General features: G+C 44.3%; 1 protein-coding gene across 1 annotated transcript in view; it reads left to right on the top strand.

Moving 5' to 3' along the window:
* Positions 1-279: 279 nt before the first annotated feature.
* LOC308672528 (solute carrier family 12 member 3-like) overlaps positions 280-18,483 on the top strand; it is a gene marked incomplete at its 5' end in the record, with an annotated part of 33,853 nt that continues 15,649 nt past the window's right edge. The window contains 18 exon segments of the mRNA XM_081335519.1: positions 280-321; positions 323-673; positions 1,255-1,401; positions 1,861-1,936; positions 2,089-2,184; positions 4,200-4,339; positions 5,846-5,956; positions 6,820-6,931; positions 7,869-7,999; positions 8,837-8,921; positions 9,711-9,865; positions 10,502-10,609; positions 12,389-12,512; positions 14,015-14,116; positions 15,298-15,453; positions 15,536-15,635; positions 16,077-16,188; positions 18,406-18,483. The exon segment at positions 18,406-18,483 is cut by the window's right edge and continues 63 nt beyond it. Coding sequence (XP_081191645.1) covers positions 280-321; positions 323-673; positions 1,255-1,401; positions 1,861-1,936; positions 2,089-2,184; positions 4,200-4,339; positions 5,846-5,956; positions 6,820-6,931; positions 7,869-7,999; positions 8,837-8,921; positions 9,711-9,865; positions 10,502-10,609; positions 12,389-12,512; positions 14,015-14,116; positions 15,298-15,453; positions 15,536-15,635; positions 16,077-16,188; positions 18,406-18,483 — 2,226 coding nt within the window.

The following is an 18,483-nucleotide window of genomic DNA, read 5'->3' as shown; positions in this document are numbered from 1 at the left end:
TCTGACCCTAATTAGAAAATAAGGGAAACTTAATGTCCCCGAACAAAATGAATCGCAGCAGAAGCCTCATTTCAGCCTTCGATTGAGGTGGGGGGGTTTTTTGTCGGCTTTTTTCCTTAGGGCTTAATACCAAATCTGTTATCACCGTCCTGATCTAGAACTGGAATTGGTGAGTGTGATATTCCTCCAGGCTGCTATTTTCAGCCACGAGCTCGGGAGTCTCTCGAACCATTATTTTATGCCAGCTTTTTCTGGTTTCATAGGTTATAAAAAGCCCACATGTCTGACCCACGGCGTTGCAGACCCCAACCTGCACAATACCCTGGGACCTCTGATTTCAGGGGGAGTCGAGATGAAGAGGGGAGGGCATGAGATGGCGGAGCTGCCCGGGACCGAACGAGAAGACCAAGGATGTCTGAATGGCCGCTTCACCATTAGCACCCTGATCGGCCCTGAGGGCGGTGGCACCAACCACTACAGCCCAACGGGTGCTGCTCCCTACGACATCGCCCAAAGCAGCCACTGTACCCATAGCAGCACCTTCTACATGCAGACCTTTGGCTATAACACCGTGGATGTTGTGCCCAACTATGAAAACTATGCCAACACCAAGATCTCTAGTGAAATTAAGAAGCCAAGACCAACACTTGCAGACCTGCACTCTTTTCTTAAGGTATATTCCAATAATCCAGAGCCTTCATCCTCTCCTCCCCTCCCTTCCCCTTCCCCTCCCCTCCCCTCCCCTCTCCTCTCCTCTTTTCCTTCTCTTCCCTTCCTTCCCCTTCCCTTCCCTTCCCTCTCCTCTCCTCTCCTCCTCTTCCCTTCGTTCCCCTTCTTTTCCCTTCTGTTCTTCATCCTTTTCTTTCTTCATCTCCTCTCCTTCATCCTTCCCTCCCCTACTTCATCCTCTCCTTCCCTCCCCTTCTTCATCCTTCCTTCCCTTTCTTCTGCCTTCCCTTCTCTTCCCTCCCCTCCCCTCCCCTTCTTGGATATCTTTTACGATCTCTGCTGCTGCTGTTGTCTCGTACCCGTGGAAGCTCTGCTTGGCCGTTGCCTTCCTAAAACTGAAGGTACCAATCTTCAGTCGTCTCCTGAGCCTTCTCTCGTGCTCTTTCTGTTTCAGAGTGAAGTCCTCCAAGGGAGAAACCTTGGGATAATTTTCCTGTTGTTCCTGATGCTTGACACCCTCACGTTCTCCAAAGTCCTATCAACCTAACATCCTTCCCCATTCTCTCTGTCCGTATGTTTTTCCAGCAAGAAAATAGCCACCGGTATCCCCCGAGATACGAAGCCCACAGAAGCCACAGCTTCTCAGAAGGAGTGGCGGAAGAAGAGGCTGCTAAGGAGAAAGAGAAGAATCAAGGAGAGCCCGTCCGATTTGGGTGGGTCAAAGGGGTGATGGTGAGTAGCTTTCACAGACCTGGCTAAAACTCACAGGATGTTTTCCAACAGTCTCAAAATTTTGGGCTATTGTTTCCACCACTCTGGACCAGCTTGGTCTCCTCCAAAGGACAACATGTGCACGTACTGATCAGCAGTCTTGCTGATTCTCATTATATAATTTTAACAGTCCTAAAGCAGGGGTACAGATTTAGGCTTAAATCTCCAAGGCCACAACATCTCCACTTCTTAAAGCCCTAAACCTCCTGCTGCAGGAATGGATCTTAAGTACCCAAACAACCAAAGACACATGACAAGATAGTGGAGAATTATTGGGTTAATTTCTATAAATGTTAAGAATATTTGCACGGCAATAATTTTCCAAAAAGAGAGGGAAAACCACAAAATAGATCCGGAGAGAGGCACAAGCGAACTCCGTGGTTCCTTCCCAATTACTGGTTGCTGCTTTCTGCCTTTCAGATTCGTTGCATGCTTAACATCTGGGGAGTGATCCTGTATCTCCGGCTCCCTTGGATCACCGCACAAGCAGGCATCGGTAAGTCCCATCAAATTCATTTCCTGCTAGGCGTGGCTGGCTGGGGAATTCTGGGAGGTGAAGTCCACGCATTTTAAATTTGTGAAGTTTGGGGAGTCCTGCCTAAGAAGAACCTCAGCTGGTAACTGAAATAACTTCTTTTCATTTTGCAGCCCTGACTTGGGTGATCATTCTAATGTCTGTGACCGTCACCACCATCACAGGATTATCCATTTCTGCCATCTCCACCAATGGGAAAGTCAAATCAGGTAGCAATTTACTCAACAGCCAAAGAGCAAGCAAAACGATCGGGGGTGTGCATAGAATATACTCCCAGATGTTTGAATTACACCTCTCTTTTTTAATATAGATTTTTTATTAAGTTTCATTATAAGATAAAGCGGTGGCTCAGTGGGTTAGGATGCTGAGCTTGTCGATCAGATGGTCAGCAGTTTGGCGGGTCGAATCCCGAGTGCTGCGTAACAGGGTGAGTGCCTGTTACTCATCCCAGCTTCTGCCAACCTAGCAGTTCGAAAGCACGTAAAAATGCAAGTAGAAAAATAGGGACCACTACGGTGGGAAGGTAACAGCGTTCCTTGTGCCTTTGGCATCCAGTCATGCCGGCCACATGACCACGGAGATGTCCTTGGACAAACGCTGGCTCTTCGGCTTTGAAACGGAGATGAGCACCGGCCCCTAGAGTCGGAAACGACTAGCACGCATGTGTGGGGGAACCTTTACCTTTATAAGATAAAAATAAAGAAAAGTTAAGAGAACTCAGGAAAAGAGAGGAAAAAAGTAGTAACTTCTGACTAAAAAAATTCACAACCTCAACTTTTTGCCTTACATTTCACAACATTTTAAGCCATTTCTATAATAATAGTAATAATAATAATAATAAAATCATTCTAATTATCAAAACATAAATCACAATTTCATTTGTTCAGGTTTGAGCAATAATAATAATAATAATAATAATAATAATAATAATAATAATAATAATAATAATAATAATAATAATAATAATAATAATAATAATAATAATAATAATAATAGTAATAGTAATAATAATAATCCAGTAGTGGTTTCCAAGCAGAAACAACACTAGATATAGGCTCTTCTTAAAATCCTCCAGTGACGGAACATTCAGAATGGAATAGGGCACAGGTCCCCAAACCCCGGTTCGTGGACCAGAACCGGTCCATGGCATGCCAGCAACCAGGCCGTGCAGACAAGCGAAGCCCCATCTGTGAGATGCAGGCAGCACATAAAGCCAGGCCCTCTCTGGTCCACGGAAAAACCTTTCTCCACGGAACCGGTCCCTGGTCCACTATGCCGCTGGCATAGGGTCTCTTGAGCAGGGGGTTGAAGACCTCCAAGATTCCTTCCAACTGTGCTGTTCTATTCTTGAGTTTATTATAAGCTTATCAAAGAGAGATCCAGCCTAGAAATAAGGAGAGATTTCCTGACCGAACAATAAATCAGTGGAATGGCTTGCCTCCAGACGTTGTGGGTGCTCCATCACTGGAGGTTTGCAAAAAAATAATTGGACAGCCATTTGTCCAGATTGGTGTAGGGCAAGGGGTAGGCCACCTTGGCTCTTTTATGATTCGTGGCATCCCAGAATTCCTGAGCCAGCATGGGGGAACCTTTGGCCCCTTCATGACTTGTGGACTTCAACTCCCAGAATTCCTGAGCTAGCATGGCTCAGCTTGGAAACCTCTCCCTTTCCCCTCAGCATGGCTGGCTCAGGAATTCTGGGAGTTGAAGTCCACAAGTCATAAAAGAGCCAAGGTGGCCTAGCCCTGGTATAGGGTCGCCTGCTTGAGCAGGGGGTTGGACTAGAAGGCCTCCAAGGTCCCTTCCAACTCTGCTGGTCTGTTATTTAAAACAGTCAGCTTTGTCCTCTCTGCTAACTCCATCACCTTTTAGCAGCCATTCTTCCATTGAGGGAACTGGTTGACAACAGATGGGGAAAGGAGGGCGCCAGACACATCAGGGTAAGGGGTGGGGAGGTGAGATTAAATTTTAATTACTCAACCATCTCCATTGTGAAGAAGCTACCCCCATTGAGCCTCCAGGCCATCTGGCAGAGCCAGATCTTAAGGCTCTTGCGAAACATCAGGAGAGTGGGAGCCAAACTCACCTTAGGGGATAAGATGTTCCAGAGGGCAAGAACTTTGGTCTTGCAGATCGGGAGATTGCACGGCCTCCATAGATGCCACACACTAAATAAATAAATTGGAAAAGTGACTGTGCTGATTGCACTGTTCCCATCTCTTAGGGGGGACTTACTTCCTCATCTCGAGAAGCCTTGGGCCAGAGTTGGGGGGCTCCATTGGTCTCATCTTCGCTTTTGCCAATGCCGTGGCCGTGGCCATGCACACCGTGGGCTTTGCAGAAACAGTGCGGGACCTTTTGCAGGTATGATGGGACCACAGTGAGAGGAACCGGTGGGAAGGGAAGCATGGGGAGATGCTTTGCTTTGCTTGATTGGGGCATGTTTTCATTGATCCTGCACTTTGGATCATGGGAGACCTAGCCAAGGCTGATCTTGAAAAAGCGGGTTAGTATTTGAATGGAGATCAATGGGGAGAAAAGCAAAGTCTTACATTTAGGCAGGAAAAACCAAAGGTACAAGTACAGACTGGAAGAGACCTGGCTCAAAAACAGTAACTGTGAGAGGGACCTTGGAGTCCTAGTGGACGATCACTTGACTATGAGCCAGCAGTGTGCAGCAGCAACCAAAAATACTAATTCAATCTTGGATTTTATAAACAGAGGCATAGAATCAAGATCAGACAAAGTACTTGTACCGCTTTACAAAGCCCTAGTGAGGCCACACCTGGAATACTGCAGCCAATTCTGGTCACCATATCACAAAAAAGATGTAGAGAGTCTGGGGAAAATTCAGAGAAGAGCAACTAAGATGATCAAAGGCCTGGAGACTAAAACATATGAAGAACGGCTATGGGACTTGGGTTTGGCTAGTCTAAAGAAAAGAAGAAATAGGGGAGACATGATAGCAGTGTTCCTGTATCTGAGGGGCTGCCCCAAAGAAGAGGGGTAGGAAACTGATCAAAGAGAGAAGCAACCTGGAACTAAGGAGAAACTTCCTCACAGTGAGGACAATCAACCAGTAGAACATCTTACCCCCAGAAATCGTGGGTGCTCCATCACTGGAGATTTTTAAGAGGAAACTGACAATCACCTGTCTGAGACGGTGTAGTTTCTCCTGCTTGAGCAGGGGGATGGACTGGAAGACCTCCAAGGTCCCTTCAGCTTCTTTCTATTCTATTCTATTCTGTTCTGTTCTGTTCTGTTCTGTTCATCTCTCAAAGCTATGGAATAGGCAAGGTTGGGAAGTCCAAGAGATGTTTCAGAAGAATACAGTGTCAGCCCTTCAAGGCTGCTCAAGTTAAGAAAGACATTCCTCAAGAAGACTAGAATGATACTTGATTGAAATAGGCCAGTGCTTCTCAACCTTGGACACTTGAAGATGTGTTGACTTCAACTCCCAGAGTTGCCCATGGCTGGCTGGGGAATTCTGACAGTTAAAGTCCACACATCTTCAAGTGGCTAAGATTGAGAAATGTTGAGATAGGCTACTGTAACAAAATCTTCCAAGTTTGATTGTGTTTCCTCTTCCCTCCCTATTCTACTGCAAGGAGGCATCCTGAGCTTCTTCTTATACTATCGTCTTTCTCAGGGCTCAAAGAAAGCTTCTGCCTTGTAAGATTTATGGAAACTGAAACATCTGTTCTTCTTTTTCTCTTGGTTTTTACACTCTCTTTCTAGGGACCTGCTAGGAATCTATCAGGCCCTTTTGCTTTTTCAAATCTTAAGTTCCATCTGTAGAGTGACGGACAGTCTCTTAGCCCAATCCAGAAGATTGGCAGGTGACTGAGGGTGGGATTTTTCTCTCCAAAGGAATATCACACAAGCATGGTGGACCCTACTAATGACATCCGCATCATTGGGGTTGTCACTGTGACAGTACTGCTTGGAGTATCCTTGGCGGGGATGGAGTGGGAAGCCAAGGTAAGTGTGTTATTGTGGGAAATGGGGAAGATGGAAGAGGAATGATTGTGTCTTTCCATGGTTTACACTTCTCATAACTCTTGGCCATCATGACTGAGTGATGAGGAAGGCCAACTCCGCCAAAGTGGGATGGGATTGTATGGATGTACAACCTCTTTTAGAACCTCCTATTGTTTCTCTTTTCTACTGCTGCTACTTAAATTGGGGAGAAGGCGCTTACTCCGAGTAGAAGTCTGAGCTGAGATCTTGCAGAAAGCATTTCAAAAATCAGTGGAGGGCAATATTTGCAGATTCAGTTTTCATATTCTTCAGTTGTATTGGCCAAAACTGGCAAACATCTAGAGGTTCATGAATTGGAGAAGATTGGTAACAGAAGAGCAATTGATGGAGACTTTCACCCATTCTAATTTTAGAGCAAAATTCCCATGTCCAAAACTGGAGCAACTGCTCACTCTCCCCACCAGCTCTTTTCCATTTTGTGGAATCCTGAGTTAAGTAAACCCAGGATAAGAAAGTCCTTTTGTCATGCTGGCTGAGGAGAATGGACATTTAGAAATTAATAAAGATCAAGATGGGGAAAAAATAGTTGTCACATTGGAAGGGGATGGCCAAAATTTCTGAAGAATCCTCAAGTGGATGGGGAGAATGAGTGCTTTCATCAAACTTATCTACATGGCCACTTAGGCTAGGCCTGATGGAGTTTGTATTCCAATACCTAGAGGGAGTACTGAGTCGGGGGAAGGCAGCTGCCATCTAAACTGGTCATGATGGACTTGGCTGTATAAAGGAGACCGGATCTGGGAAGATAGATATTCTAAACTTTTCAAACTACCCTTCATGTATTGTTTGCTTGGTTTTGCAAGGCTCAAGTTCTCTTTTTCGTGGTGATCATGATTTCGTTTATTAACTACCTGGTGGGGACGGTTATTCCACCCAGTGAGGAGAAGCAGGCCAAAGGATTTTTCAGCTACCGAGGTGAGTGGGAGAGAGGTTGGCTGAAGAAGCAACAGTTTTCAGCTGAAAAGCCCGAGGACACTTTGATTTGGTGCAAAGGGTGGAATGGGAAGAAGCAGACGGGGATGGAGAGGCTTATGTGCTTTTATTAACTACTCCTTTCCCAGGTTTTGGACCAGACATCTATGAAAACTTTCATTTTGAACTGCTATTTTTGATGACCGAATAAATAAATAATACTTTAAAACAGTGTTTCTCAATCTAGGCAACTTTGAGACACGTGGACTTCAACTCCCAGAATTCAACAGCCAGCCATGTTGCCTGAGGGATTCTGGGAGTTGAAGTCCACATTTACTTCTCAACCTTAGCAACTTTAAGACATGTGGACGTCAACTCCCAGAATTCAACAGCCAGCCATGTTGCCTGAGGGATTCTGGGAGTTGAAGTCCACATTTACTTTTCAACCTTAGCAACTTTAAGACATGTGGACGTCAACTCCCAGAATTCAACAGCCAGCCATGTTGCCTGAGGGATTCTGGGAGTTGAAGTCCACATTTACTTCTCAACCTTAGCAACTTTAAGACATGTGGACGTCAACTCCCAGAATTCAACAGCCAGCCATGTTGCCTGAGGGATTCTGGGAGTTGAAGTTCACATTTACTTCTCAACCATAGAAACTTTAAGACACGTGGACCTCATCTCCCAGAGTTCCAGTGCCAGCCAGGGCTGAGAAACACCCCTTTAAAAGGAGTACAAGCAGGCACAACGTAGGGAGGGTCAAAAAGATTCAAGAGGGCAGTCCCAAATAAATGGTGGAAGCTCTTGCCCCTTCATTTTTTGTGTTCAAGAAGCAAGACTTTGATTGCATGGACATGGTTGTCCCCTCTCCTTCCATGCACTTCCCTAAGTTCAAGCATCACTTCATAAACCTGGACACTCCTTTTTTCTTCTCCTTCAGCCAACATTTTTGCTCAGAACTTTGTTCCCAATTGGCGAGGGCCTGATGGCAGCTTTTTTGGTTTGTTTTCCATCTTCTTCCCATCAGCCACTGGCATCTTGGCAGGAGCCAACATCTCAGGTGACTTGAAGGTACGCTCGGTTGGCTGGGGCCACAGGGAGGACAAGGGGTACCTGGCCAGGTGGGACATCTTGGAGTAACGGGTGTCCTCTGAGCACCTCAATCTTTGCATAAAAACTCTCAGAAAATGTCAAGTCTCCCATACCACCATAACTGGTGGGATCTCCTAGGAGTGAAGGGAACCATTAATTAATTAGGGATGTCTAATATTAATAGCGTTCCGTGCGCCTTTGGCGTCTAGTCATGCCGGCCACATGACCACAGAGACGTCCTCAGACAAGTGCTGGCTCTTCGGCTTTGAAACGGAGATGAGCACCAGCCCCTAGAGTTGGAAACGACTAGCGCGCATGTGCGGGGGAACTTTTACCTTTACCTTACTATGTATATGTATATGTGTGTGTGTGTATATATCTATCTATATATCTACAGTATATATCTAGATAGATAGATAGATAGATAGATAGATAGATAGATAGATAGATAGATAGATGATAGATAGATAGATAGATAGATAGATAGATAGATAGATAGATAGATAGATAGATAGATATAGTCATGCTGGCCACGTGACCACGGAGACGTCCTCGGACAAGCGCTGGCTCTTCGGCTTTGAAACGGAGATGAGCACTGGCCTCTAGAGTCGCAAACGACTAGCACGCATGTGCGGGGGAACCTTTACCTTTTTACCTTTAATATTAGGAGAACTAAGGCTAATTTGCTTAATGACAATACCTGCCTGCATCCTGCCAAGGATATGCAATGGATGGAATTAGGGATTAACACCAGAATTAACATCAGACCAACCATCAGTCTGAGTTGTCAAATTGTCATTTGTTTCCCTTGGCCAGGATCCTGCTGTGGCAATTCCTAAAGGAACCCTCATGGCTATTTTTTGGACAACCGTGTCATATCTGGTTCTTTCGGCTACAATTGGTATGTTTACAGATAGGTACAGCTACACATATTAGGACAAAATTTGTGTGGGGTGAACTCAGCATCACCACTTAGCATATAATGTTTTTGTAATTTTTTTTAAAAAACTCACCAGCAGGCAAGATGGGGCCAGGGACAGAGGGTGGGAATAAGGCTATAAGGGGGTCTCCCTTTGGTTATGCTTCTAAGAGGAAACATGAGCAAAATCTAGAAGTGTTTAGACACACAGATGTTTTCAGATTGAATTCTAGACCAGGGGTCCCCAACCGTGGCCACCTTATGACTTATGGACTTCAACTCCCACAATTCTGGGAGTTGAAGTCCACAAGTCATAAACTGGCCAAAGTTGGGGATCCCTGTTCTAGACTCTCAAAACGATAAAACAAGTGTGGACTTTTACATTTCAATCCAGTTGTTGCACCACGCACAACAGTGTCTTGTGTACAATGTTGTCTAATTATTGATGATGTGAAAATTCTAACTCCCATCTCTTCCCCTCCCATGTGTAATGATCTCCCAAGCTTTTGGTTCTACAAATGTCTTTGAAAAAGCCAATAATGCTTCACAGCCTAAGGGCAGAGAGCAATCAGAGAAGATTGGAAATGGAAATTTGTGGAAAATCCCACAAATATTTCTTCCAGTGTCTTCTGCCTCTTTGGATTTTCGGTGCCGGCTGATGCGAAAGCACAATACACAAAGCTGCAGAGATCTTCCTAAAAGAGTTAGGGCCTCCATTGGAAACACAGAATGGAAAAGAAGTAGGAAATTAACATTGATGGTTCTTCCTAGGTTCGTGTGTTGTCCGTGATGCCTCTGGAAGCATTAATGATACTGTCCTCACTGGTTCCATGGGTTGTGAAGGCATTGCTTGTGGCTATGGCTGGAACTTCACGGAGTGTACACAGACCCATAGCTGTCAACATGGACTCATCAATTATTATCAGGTATAGAACTGTAGAGTGTAAATTAAGGACTACCTGTATAGAGTAATTATAGACAAAGGTAGTGTCATGGTTCTGACAGAGGCAAATAAAGCAGAATTCCAAGGCTGGGAAAAACCTCAAAGAACATGTTTATTAGTTACAAAGTATCAGCACAATCAAAAGTGAAACCCAGTCTGAATACACAAGTAACAATTACCCAGTTACAAAATATAATGTCCCTTCCACAAAACTATGCAAGCAACTATGTCCCTCAATATATTCATTTGGTGGGCTTTTTTATACAATGCCCAGTCCCTGGTTGCGGGAGCAGTAGATGACCTTGGTTCCCATGGGACAGAAGATTATTTTGACTAGCGAAGCACCTGGGCAACCCCCCTCCCTCCCTCCATTCTATGTGGCAACCTAGAATGAGAAGAAAAATGGCTGCAGCCATGCACATTGTAGAATTGACAGGTAGTGTACTTGCTGATGGAAGGAAGTCAAAATAAACCACCTTAGTCAGTAGGGACGTGCAAGGCTATTGAAGCACTATTTTCTCTCTTTTCCAATTATAGAAAGAGGGAAGCTTCTATGTCTTTATCTGCATGCAAGATTCACATTTCAGATCTAATTGTCTACCCTTTGCTTGTCCTGTAGACCATGAGCATGGTTTCTGGCTTTGCCCCTCTCATCACAGCTGGAATTTTTGGGGCCACCCTCTCTTCGGCTTTGGCATGCCTCGTCTCAGCCCCCAAAGTCTTCCAGGTGAGATGCATTATTGGTCTGTCAAAGAAGATAATAAAACTCCCCCGTCTTTGTCCAGTGTCAGGTTGCCATTTTGGCCAGAGAATCCTAAAGCTGGAAGGGTTGAATGGGGCCACCATGCCTCCTTAAGTAACACCAGCTGCCTGCAATTAGTGCAGGTTCGCATCCCACCAGGCTCAAGGTTGACTCAGCCTTCCATCCTTCCGAGGTAGGTAAAATGAGGACCCAGATTGTTGGGGGCAATTAAGCTGACTTTGTAATAATGCCGCTTGGGGTGTGTGTGAAAGCCCTAATAAGCAGGCATATACATAGAATGAAAGCTACTGCTAAGCTTGTAAGCCGCCCTGAGTCTTCGGAGAAGGGCGGGATATAAATGGAATTAAAATAAAATAAATAAATAAATAAAATAAAGTTCCTATCATCCTCAATTATCCGCCCTTGTCTTGGTGACTATAATGATAGGAGGTGTAGTTCCATCTTTTGGGAGACAAGAACTTGAAGGACACAACTTTCTGGTCACTGCAGCCAGGTTTTCCAGAGTAAAGGAGAAAATGGTTCCAAGTCAGACTCATCTCTTGGTGTGTAGAAGAGACGCTACGATAACTGCATATAAGAGAGTTCTTGGCAAAAGTACAGAAGTGATTTGATGGGATTCTTTTTCCCAGCAGCATTAGACTTCTGAGACTCACCCATCCAAATACTAACTCCAGTTGACTTTACTTAGCTTCTGAGATCAGCCATGGTCATCTGGCTGTAGTTTTCTGATGTGGCTTCTCAGAAGAACAAGAAATCTGCTGTCTGGAATTTTGACCTAGGAATACGACAAAATTGACATAGGGCCATCAAGGAAAAAAAACAGCAGGGAATGATGAACATGTAGAGCCAAATTAACATGTAGAGCCAAATTAGATTATTTTTTTTTATTTTATTTTTATTTTAATTCCATTTATATCCCGCCCTTCTCCGAAGACTCAGGGCAGCTTACAAGCTTAGCAGTAGCCTTCATTCTATGTATATGCCTGCTTATTAGGGCTTTCACCCCCCCCCAAGCGGCATTATTACAAAGTCAGCTTATTGCCCCCAACAATCTGGGTCCTCATTTTACCTACCTCGGAAGGATGGAAGGCTGAGTCAACCTTGAGCCTGGTGGGATGCGAACCTGCACTAATTGCAGGCAGCTGGTGTTACTTAAGGAGGCATTAGCCCACTGCTCCACCAAGGCTCTTTTAATTAACCAGTGGAACAGCTTCCCTCCAGAAATCGTGGGCGCTCCATTACTGGAGATTTTTAAGAAGAGGCTAGACAGTCACTTCTCCGAGATGGTATAGGTTCTACCGTATTTACCCCAAAATAAGACCAGGTCTTATATTTTTGCTCCAAAAGTCGCATTAGGACTTATTTACCGGTTAGGGCTTATATGCGGGAAAATATGGTACTAAATGCGTCTGTCTGGCTGACAATCTTAATGGGCTTATTTTTGGGGTGGGGCTTATATTACGAGTGTGCTGAAAAATCATGCTAGGGCTTATTTTCCGGTTGGATCTTATTTTCGGGGAAACCGGGTAGAGAGAAAAGCTACGAGTTTATCAGATTCTGATATATAGTTGAAGGCATATGGCACACATTTAGGGTGCTATTTGTCAAGTGTGGGTGTGTCTATTGAGCCAGCTCCAACCTGTCCTTCCCTAGCCTCAGACGATGAACGTTTTAGGCAATTATTGTGGGAATCCATGCGTACCTGAGAAGTTGGCGTGAACTGTCCCTCTGTTCTCCCAACAGTGTCTTTGTAAGGATGAACTCTACCCGGCCATTGGCTTTTTTGGAAAGGGCTATGGGAAAAACAATGAGCCAATCAGGGGTTACATGCTGACGTACCTCATTGCGGTTGGCTTCATTCTGATTGGTAAGGTTGGCAAAGATTTTCTTCACACAAAGAACCTGGTCTTGCTCTTGGGGGATTTTGCTAAGCAAAGAAGAGGCATCAGTTCCTTTGACAGTGGCCTGAAATAAAATGTTTCATCCTCAAGCACAGTTCTCAGAGTACTCTTTAGCGAGATTTATCGAGGGGCAAAAAAAGGATGGAGTTCCAAGAATTCCAGGAACTGAATTATAGCTTCATTAAAGCTAACATGTCAGGAAATACATTGGGCAAAGAGTTCTTTATTTTGTTCTAAAACTGAACCCATGGATTGCATCATTTCACTAATAATGCAGGTGCTTATAGGTGGTTGTTTACTTTATTGATTCAGTTCGAGAACACTGATATAGGAAAAGAGCAGGCAGAGACTGGGGGCGGAGTCAAGGGAGGACTCAGTTTAGAATCATTATGTGTTCACAAATGTTCCAAGTCCAGCCCCTCTTGAATTCCATTAATTCTTATATATCACCAATTTAGCATTGACACATTAGTTGATTAGATTTTTATGTACAGTCATCAGCAATATATCAGCTTATCTGGAACTTACATGTGATCCTGACAATTGCAGTAGGACTTTATGAATTCCTAACCCCATGCATTTTTAATACACACACACACACACACACACACACACACACACACACAAACACACACACACACAGAGAGAGAGAGAGAGAGAGATATTTCAGTATTATCGCATAAAGCCAGTTATTGAATCAGTTTAATAAATATACTGTATATGGGATTCAGAGTCAGCACTCTGAATTAAACTTTTGATCTAGAATTAACAACATTTAGAGAAAGGTGGAAGGTAGTTCTCATTTAGTGACCATGACTGGGACTGGTAACTCAGTCATTAAGCAAAACGGACGCTAAATGAAAACCCTGTCACTGTGCTTATGATTTTACTTCAGTTTTCCTCTGCTTCTAGCTGCGTCTTTCTCTTTGAGGGCATCGTGGTATGGGGTAAATAAGCAAGTGAAAATAAGAGCAGGGAGATGTTGCAAAGGTCATAAATGCAAGGACCAGTCACTAGGTTGCCTTTTAACACCATCATAATTTCAAACAGTCACTAAACAAGGCAGTCACTAAGTAAGGCCGGTCTGTAACCCAAAGGCCCACTGCCCGAGGCAAGCTTTTACAGAATATCACTTCCGGACAATGCCAACAGCCTACTTGGAAAGAAAATACAAAGAACTACCAATTATGCACCATTTTTAATAATTCGGAGGTAGAAGACCAGATCCATAAGTTATTACATTGTATTCCAAGGAATAACTAGGTTCCAGTCTTCGTAATAGTCCACGAAATGTCAATCGGTCAACTTAAAATTGCAGACAGATAAAATTCTACCACAATCTGTAGCCCCGCGTTGGGAATTCTGTGCTAAGCTCCCTCAGTTGTTTGGTTTTTTTATTGTCAAATTTCTGTGTTCTGAATAATACGCACAGATAAAGGCACCCCTTCTCTTTCCACCATCTCTGCAGCGGAACTGAATGCCATTGCTCCCATCATCTCCAACTTCTTCCTGTGCTCCTACGCGCTCATCAATTTCAGCTGTTTCCATGCCTCCATTACCAACTCACCAGGTAAGGGGTTTCGTCACATGGCTTAGCAGCAAAGATAACTCACTCAAGTTGGGTTCCAGAACTTCAGAAGTTTCCTTCCAGGAAACATAAAGTCAGGGGTGATCCCTTCTGAGTTTTTTTCTCTCTCTCTCTCTGCCTGTTGTGCTGCTGAGGGCTCTGCCCTCTCTTATCTGATCCTTCTTTCCCCACCATCTAAAGCCCTTCCCTCGTACCAGGACACATGCTGACCAATCATCCCTCTGCAACTGGAGTTTGTATTGAGCTGTGGTTGGAAGGTAGTATTGCAGGTTGACTCTGCCCACTGCCTGCAGTTGGATCCTGACTGGCTCAAGGTTGACTCAGCCTTCCATCCTTCTGAGGTTGGTAAAATGAGGACCCAGATTGTTGGGGGCAAGAGGATGACTCTGTAAACTGCTTAGAGAGAGCTGTGAAGTGGTATGTAAGTCTAAGTGCTGTTGCTATGGCCCTTCCTTCCTTCCTTCCTTCCTTCCTTCCTTCCTTCCTTCCTTCCTTCCTTCCTTCCTTCCTTCCATCCATCCTGTGCAGTGGTTAGAATGCAGTATTGCAGGCTAATTCTGCCCACTGCCTGGGGTTCGATCCTGACTGGCTCAAAGTTGACTCAGCCTTCCATCCTTCCGAAGTTGGTCAAATGAGGACCCAGATTGTTGGGGGCAAAATGCTGACTGTGTGAACTGCTTCGAGAGGGCTGTAAAGCAGTATGTAAGTCTAAGTGCTATTGCTATTGCTATTGCCCTTCCTTCCTTCCTTCCTTCCTTCCTTCCTTCCTTCCTTCCTTCCTTCCTTCCTTCCTTCCCCCTCTCCTTCTTCCTTCCTTCCTTTCCTCCCCCCTTCCTTTCCATCCATCCATCCATCCATCCATCCATCCATTCATCCTGTGCAGTGGTTAGAATGCAATATTGCAGGCTAATTCTGCCGACTGCCAGGGGTTCGATGCTGACCGGCTCAAAGTTGACTCAGCCTTCCATCCTTCCAGGTTTGGTCAAATGAGGGCCCCAATTGTTGGGGGTGATATTCTGACTCTGTAAACTGCTTAAAGAGGGGTTTAAAGCACTATGAAGTGGTATATAAGTCTAAGTGTTATTGCTATTTACAGTATTTGAGGAGTTGTTTAAAAGTGCATTATGAATGGTCTCATATCAAGTATTTTTTTTCCCTTTCAGGTTGGAGACCCTCCTTCAGGTATTATAGCAAGTGGGCAGCCTTGTTTGGGGCCATCATTTCTGTCATTATCATGTTCCTGCTAACCTGGTGGGCTGCCCTCATTGCTATTGGGATTGTGGTGTTCTTGCTCGGATATGTTCTCTACAAGAAGCCTGGTACATAGCTCTTTTTTTTTTACAAATTAAAATACTGCTCAATAAAACAATGAACTGAACTGAGGTAACATTTTTCCCCCAGGAGTAAACTGGGGGTCATCTGTTCAAGCTGGTTCCTATAACATGGCCCTAAATTATTCTGTGAGTCTCAATGAGGTGGATGACCATATTAAAAATTACAGGTAAGGTTGTTTTTAAGCCACTGGGTTTCAATTGCAGACTCCGTCCAGGTGCCATGTAGGTGTATCTCCCCTGATCAGCAAAGGTTTACCAAAATCAAGTTTCTCCTCCAAGAACCTTGATGCTTGGCAGAAATTCCCAACACCATTTTCCCCCATCCCTTTTGTGCGTATGATTTGCCCATGGTTCAATCCATCGTCACACATAAATTCGGATGCAACTACACAAAGGAGGACAAAGGAAGAGCAAAGGGAGGTTGATGGACCTCTGCCCTGCCCTTTAGCCAGGAAAACCTGGGCATCTGTGCACCTTCGATAGCCACTTGTTGTGATTGTCCTTCTTTTCCCCTTTCTGGAATCCAACAGTAGCCACACAGAAGTCTTAGGAGTGGGCCGGTTCCGGGCAAATAGTCAAGTAGTGATGTCTCCTTGTTCTATCTTCAGGCCTCAATGCCTCGTCCTGACTGGTCCTCCTAATTTCCGCCCAGCACTGGTCGATTTTGTAGGCACTTTTACAAAAAATTTGAGTTTGATGATCTGCGGGAATGTGTTGATTGTGAGTATTTGTTCCTACCACGTAACTAAGAACTTGCAGCCATCTGCTATCTTTATCTACCTAATTTCCATTGTCTACCCACCTATTTTTTTTTCTCTCTCTCTCTGTTTCTCTCTCTCTGTCTTTCTCTCTCTCCCTCTCATAAAAGAGAACATTTGTAGCTCAGAATTGAAATGAGGAGTCCTTGGTGCTTTTTTGCAGATGTTTCATTACCCAATCTGACAGGTAACCAGCAGGTCTGTCTGTCTGTCTGTCCATCTATCCATCTATTTTAATCATCTCCATTCTTAAAGATGATTGCACTAGATCATAAGAGAAACAGAGCACTACAGCATCTCTTTTTTTTTTAGCTGCATTCCCAATTCATCTGGAGAAGTCTAGAGGGACCTCAACACCACCAAAGTCTCAAACTAGTGACTCCCGTGACGGAAAGGTTTTGGCCCTTGGTTTCCTCCAACTCTTTGTTGACTCAGGAGGAAAGGAAACCTCAGCCTTAGCTGGGACACAATGCTCCCTCGGCTAAGGACCTGAAATGGAACTGCAGCCTTCAGCCCAGCAGGTGTTAAATAACAAAAAAGCAGCTTCTAAGGGCTGGCAGGTGTCCATTTGAGCAGCTTCGGTGGCTTACCTCCAAGCGAGATCCTTTAGTGCAGCTTGCTAGCCAGCACTAAATCATCCCCTCCACCATTTATACCTTCAGATGTCAAAAATCAAGAGGAGTGAAAATGTATGCCTTTTAACAAAGTTTGTCTGGAAAAGTGCTATGAGAACTTCAGATCTGGCACAACAATAGATTAACACAGCTGCCCTTCTACCGTATCACGAAATGTATAGCCCTAAGTGCTTCCCTTCGGCTGATAGATTTACTGCAGAGGTTAAGAGGAACACGCAGGGATTGCTGTGAAGTGTGATCACGCTTGACGCTTGGCTTTCAACATTTGTTCTTCTGGAACAATCCCCAGCTAATTAAGCAAGAATAAATGAATGGACGACTGCTAGATTGGATTTCACCTGCAGTTTAATTGCCAGGATAAAAATAGACAACTCTGGAGAAGAGAAAACACAATCTTTGTAGGACATTCTGCTCTGGAGAGGTTCCACCATTAATCAATCTCTCTTTTCTTTCCTTCTTGGAATGGACAATTTCAGCAGGTAAACATTTGATTCCTTTACATAATTAGGCCAGCAAAGGGCTTTTTTTTTAAAAAAAAATCAAATAGCTAAGAGGGGCTTATAAATCTTAGTTTCGCAGGAAAAACAATCTAAGCGTGGAACTCTTCCTTTTCTAGGGCAAACCATCGCTACAGAAATTAAAAGCTGCCTTTTTGTAGAAGAAAAATGTATTTCCCTAATTTGCTTAATTTCAGAATTATATGGCCCTCTTTCCTGTGCAATAAAAAAAGCAGACAACCCACTAAGCCACCACTAAACTTATCATGGGTAACTATTAAACAAGCTTAGCATGTTGGATTATCTTTTTAAGCATGTTGTATGAACAAAGCCCATGAGACATGGATTCTTACCTTTGGCCTCAGTGCTCAGGGTTCGTAGATTGTATCAAGCCATGGTTTCTTTAATTACTTATTGCCTATGTCACAACTTATTGACTGAATGGGTGGTTTACAGACTAGAATTACTGGGTTGAAGCAAAACGCTAAACCAAATTCAAACCACATTCAGCTTAAGCTTCACATGAAGTGCTTAGCTTGGTAGTAGCCCCTAACAAGCCTTGGCTGTTTTCTGACAACTAAACTGGGTTTTGAAACCATGAAATTAATAGTTGAACTTTACTTATATACATAAATAATAGGGGTCAGTTGTGTGTTTGTGTCACTATCTTGGCTTTTTGACCCTGCCATTGTGGGGGTCCTGCATAATCACATTTCAATAGAAAATAATATATAGAGCACTGATGATGCTACCTAGCTGGGTAATGAAATGTCTGCAAGCAAACCCCCAAGCTCAGAGAGCACCAAGGACCCCATAGTCCTTTTATTTCCTCCTCCTCCTCCTCCTCCTCCTCCTCCTCCTCCTCCTCCTCCTCCTCCTCCTCCTCCTCCTCTCTGCAAACCCCACCATTACTAGCACTGATGGTGTTACCTAGCTGGGTAATGAAATGTCTGCAAGCAAACCCCCAAGCTCAGAGAGCATTGAGAATTCCACATTTCTTCCAGCCTTCCTGTAGTTGTGACTCCTTCCTGTGCTTCTTTCTGACAGGGGCCCTGCAGACCGGTGAACGCTGAAGTGGGACTTGCTTCCAAAGGCCACATCAAGTGGCTGATCAAGAGAAAAATC

The sequence above is a fragment of the Vipera berus genome, assembly GCF_964194415.1.
Source record: "Vipera berus genome assembly, chromosome: 10".
NCBI classification, from domain to species: Eukaryota; Metazoa; Chordata; class Lepidosauria; order Squamata; family Viperidae; genus Vipera; species Vipera berus.
This window is presented reverse-complemented; position numbering and strand designations above follow the sequence as displayed.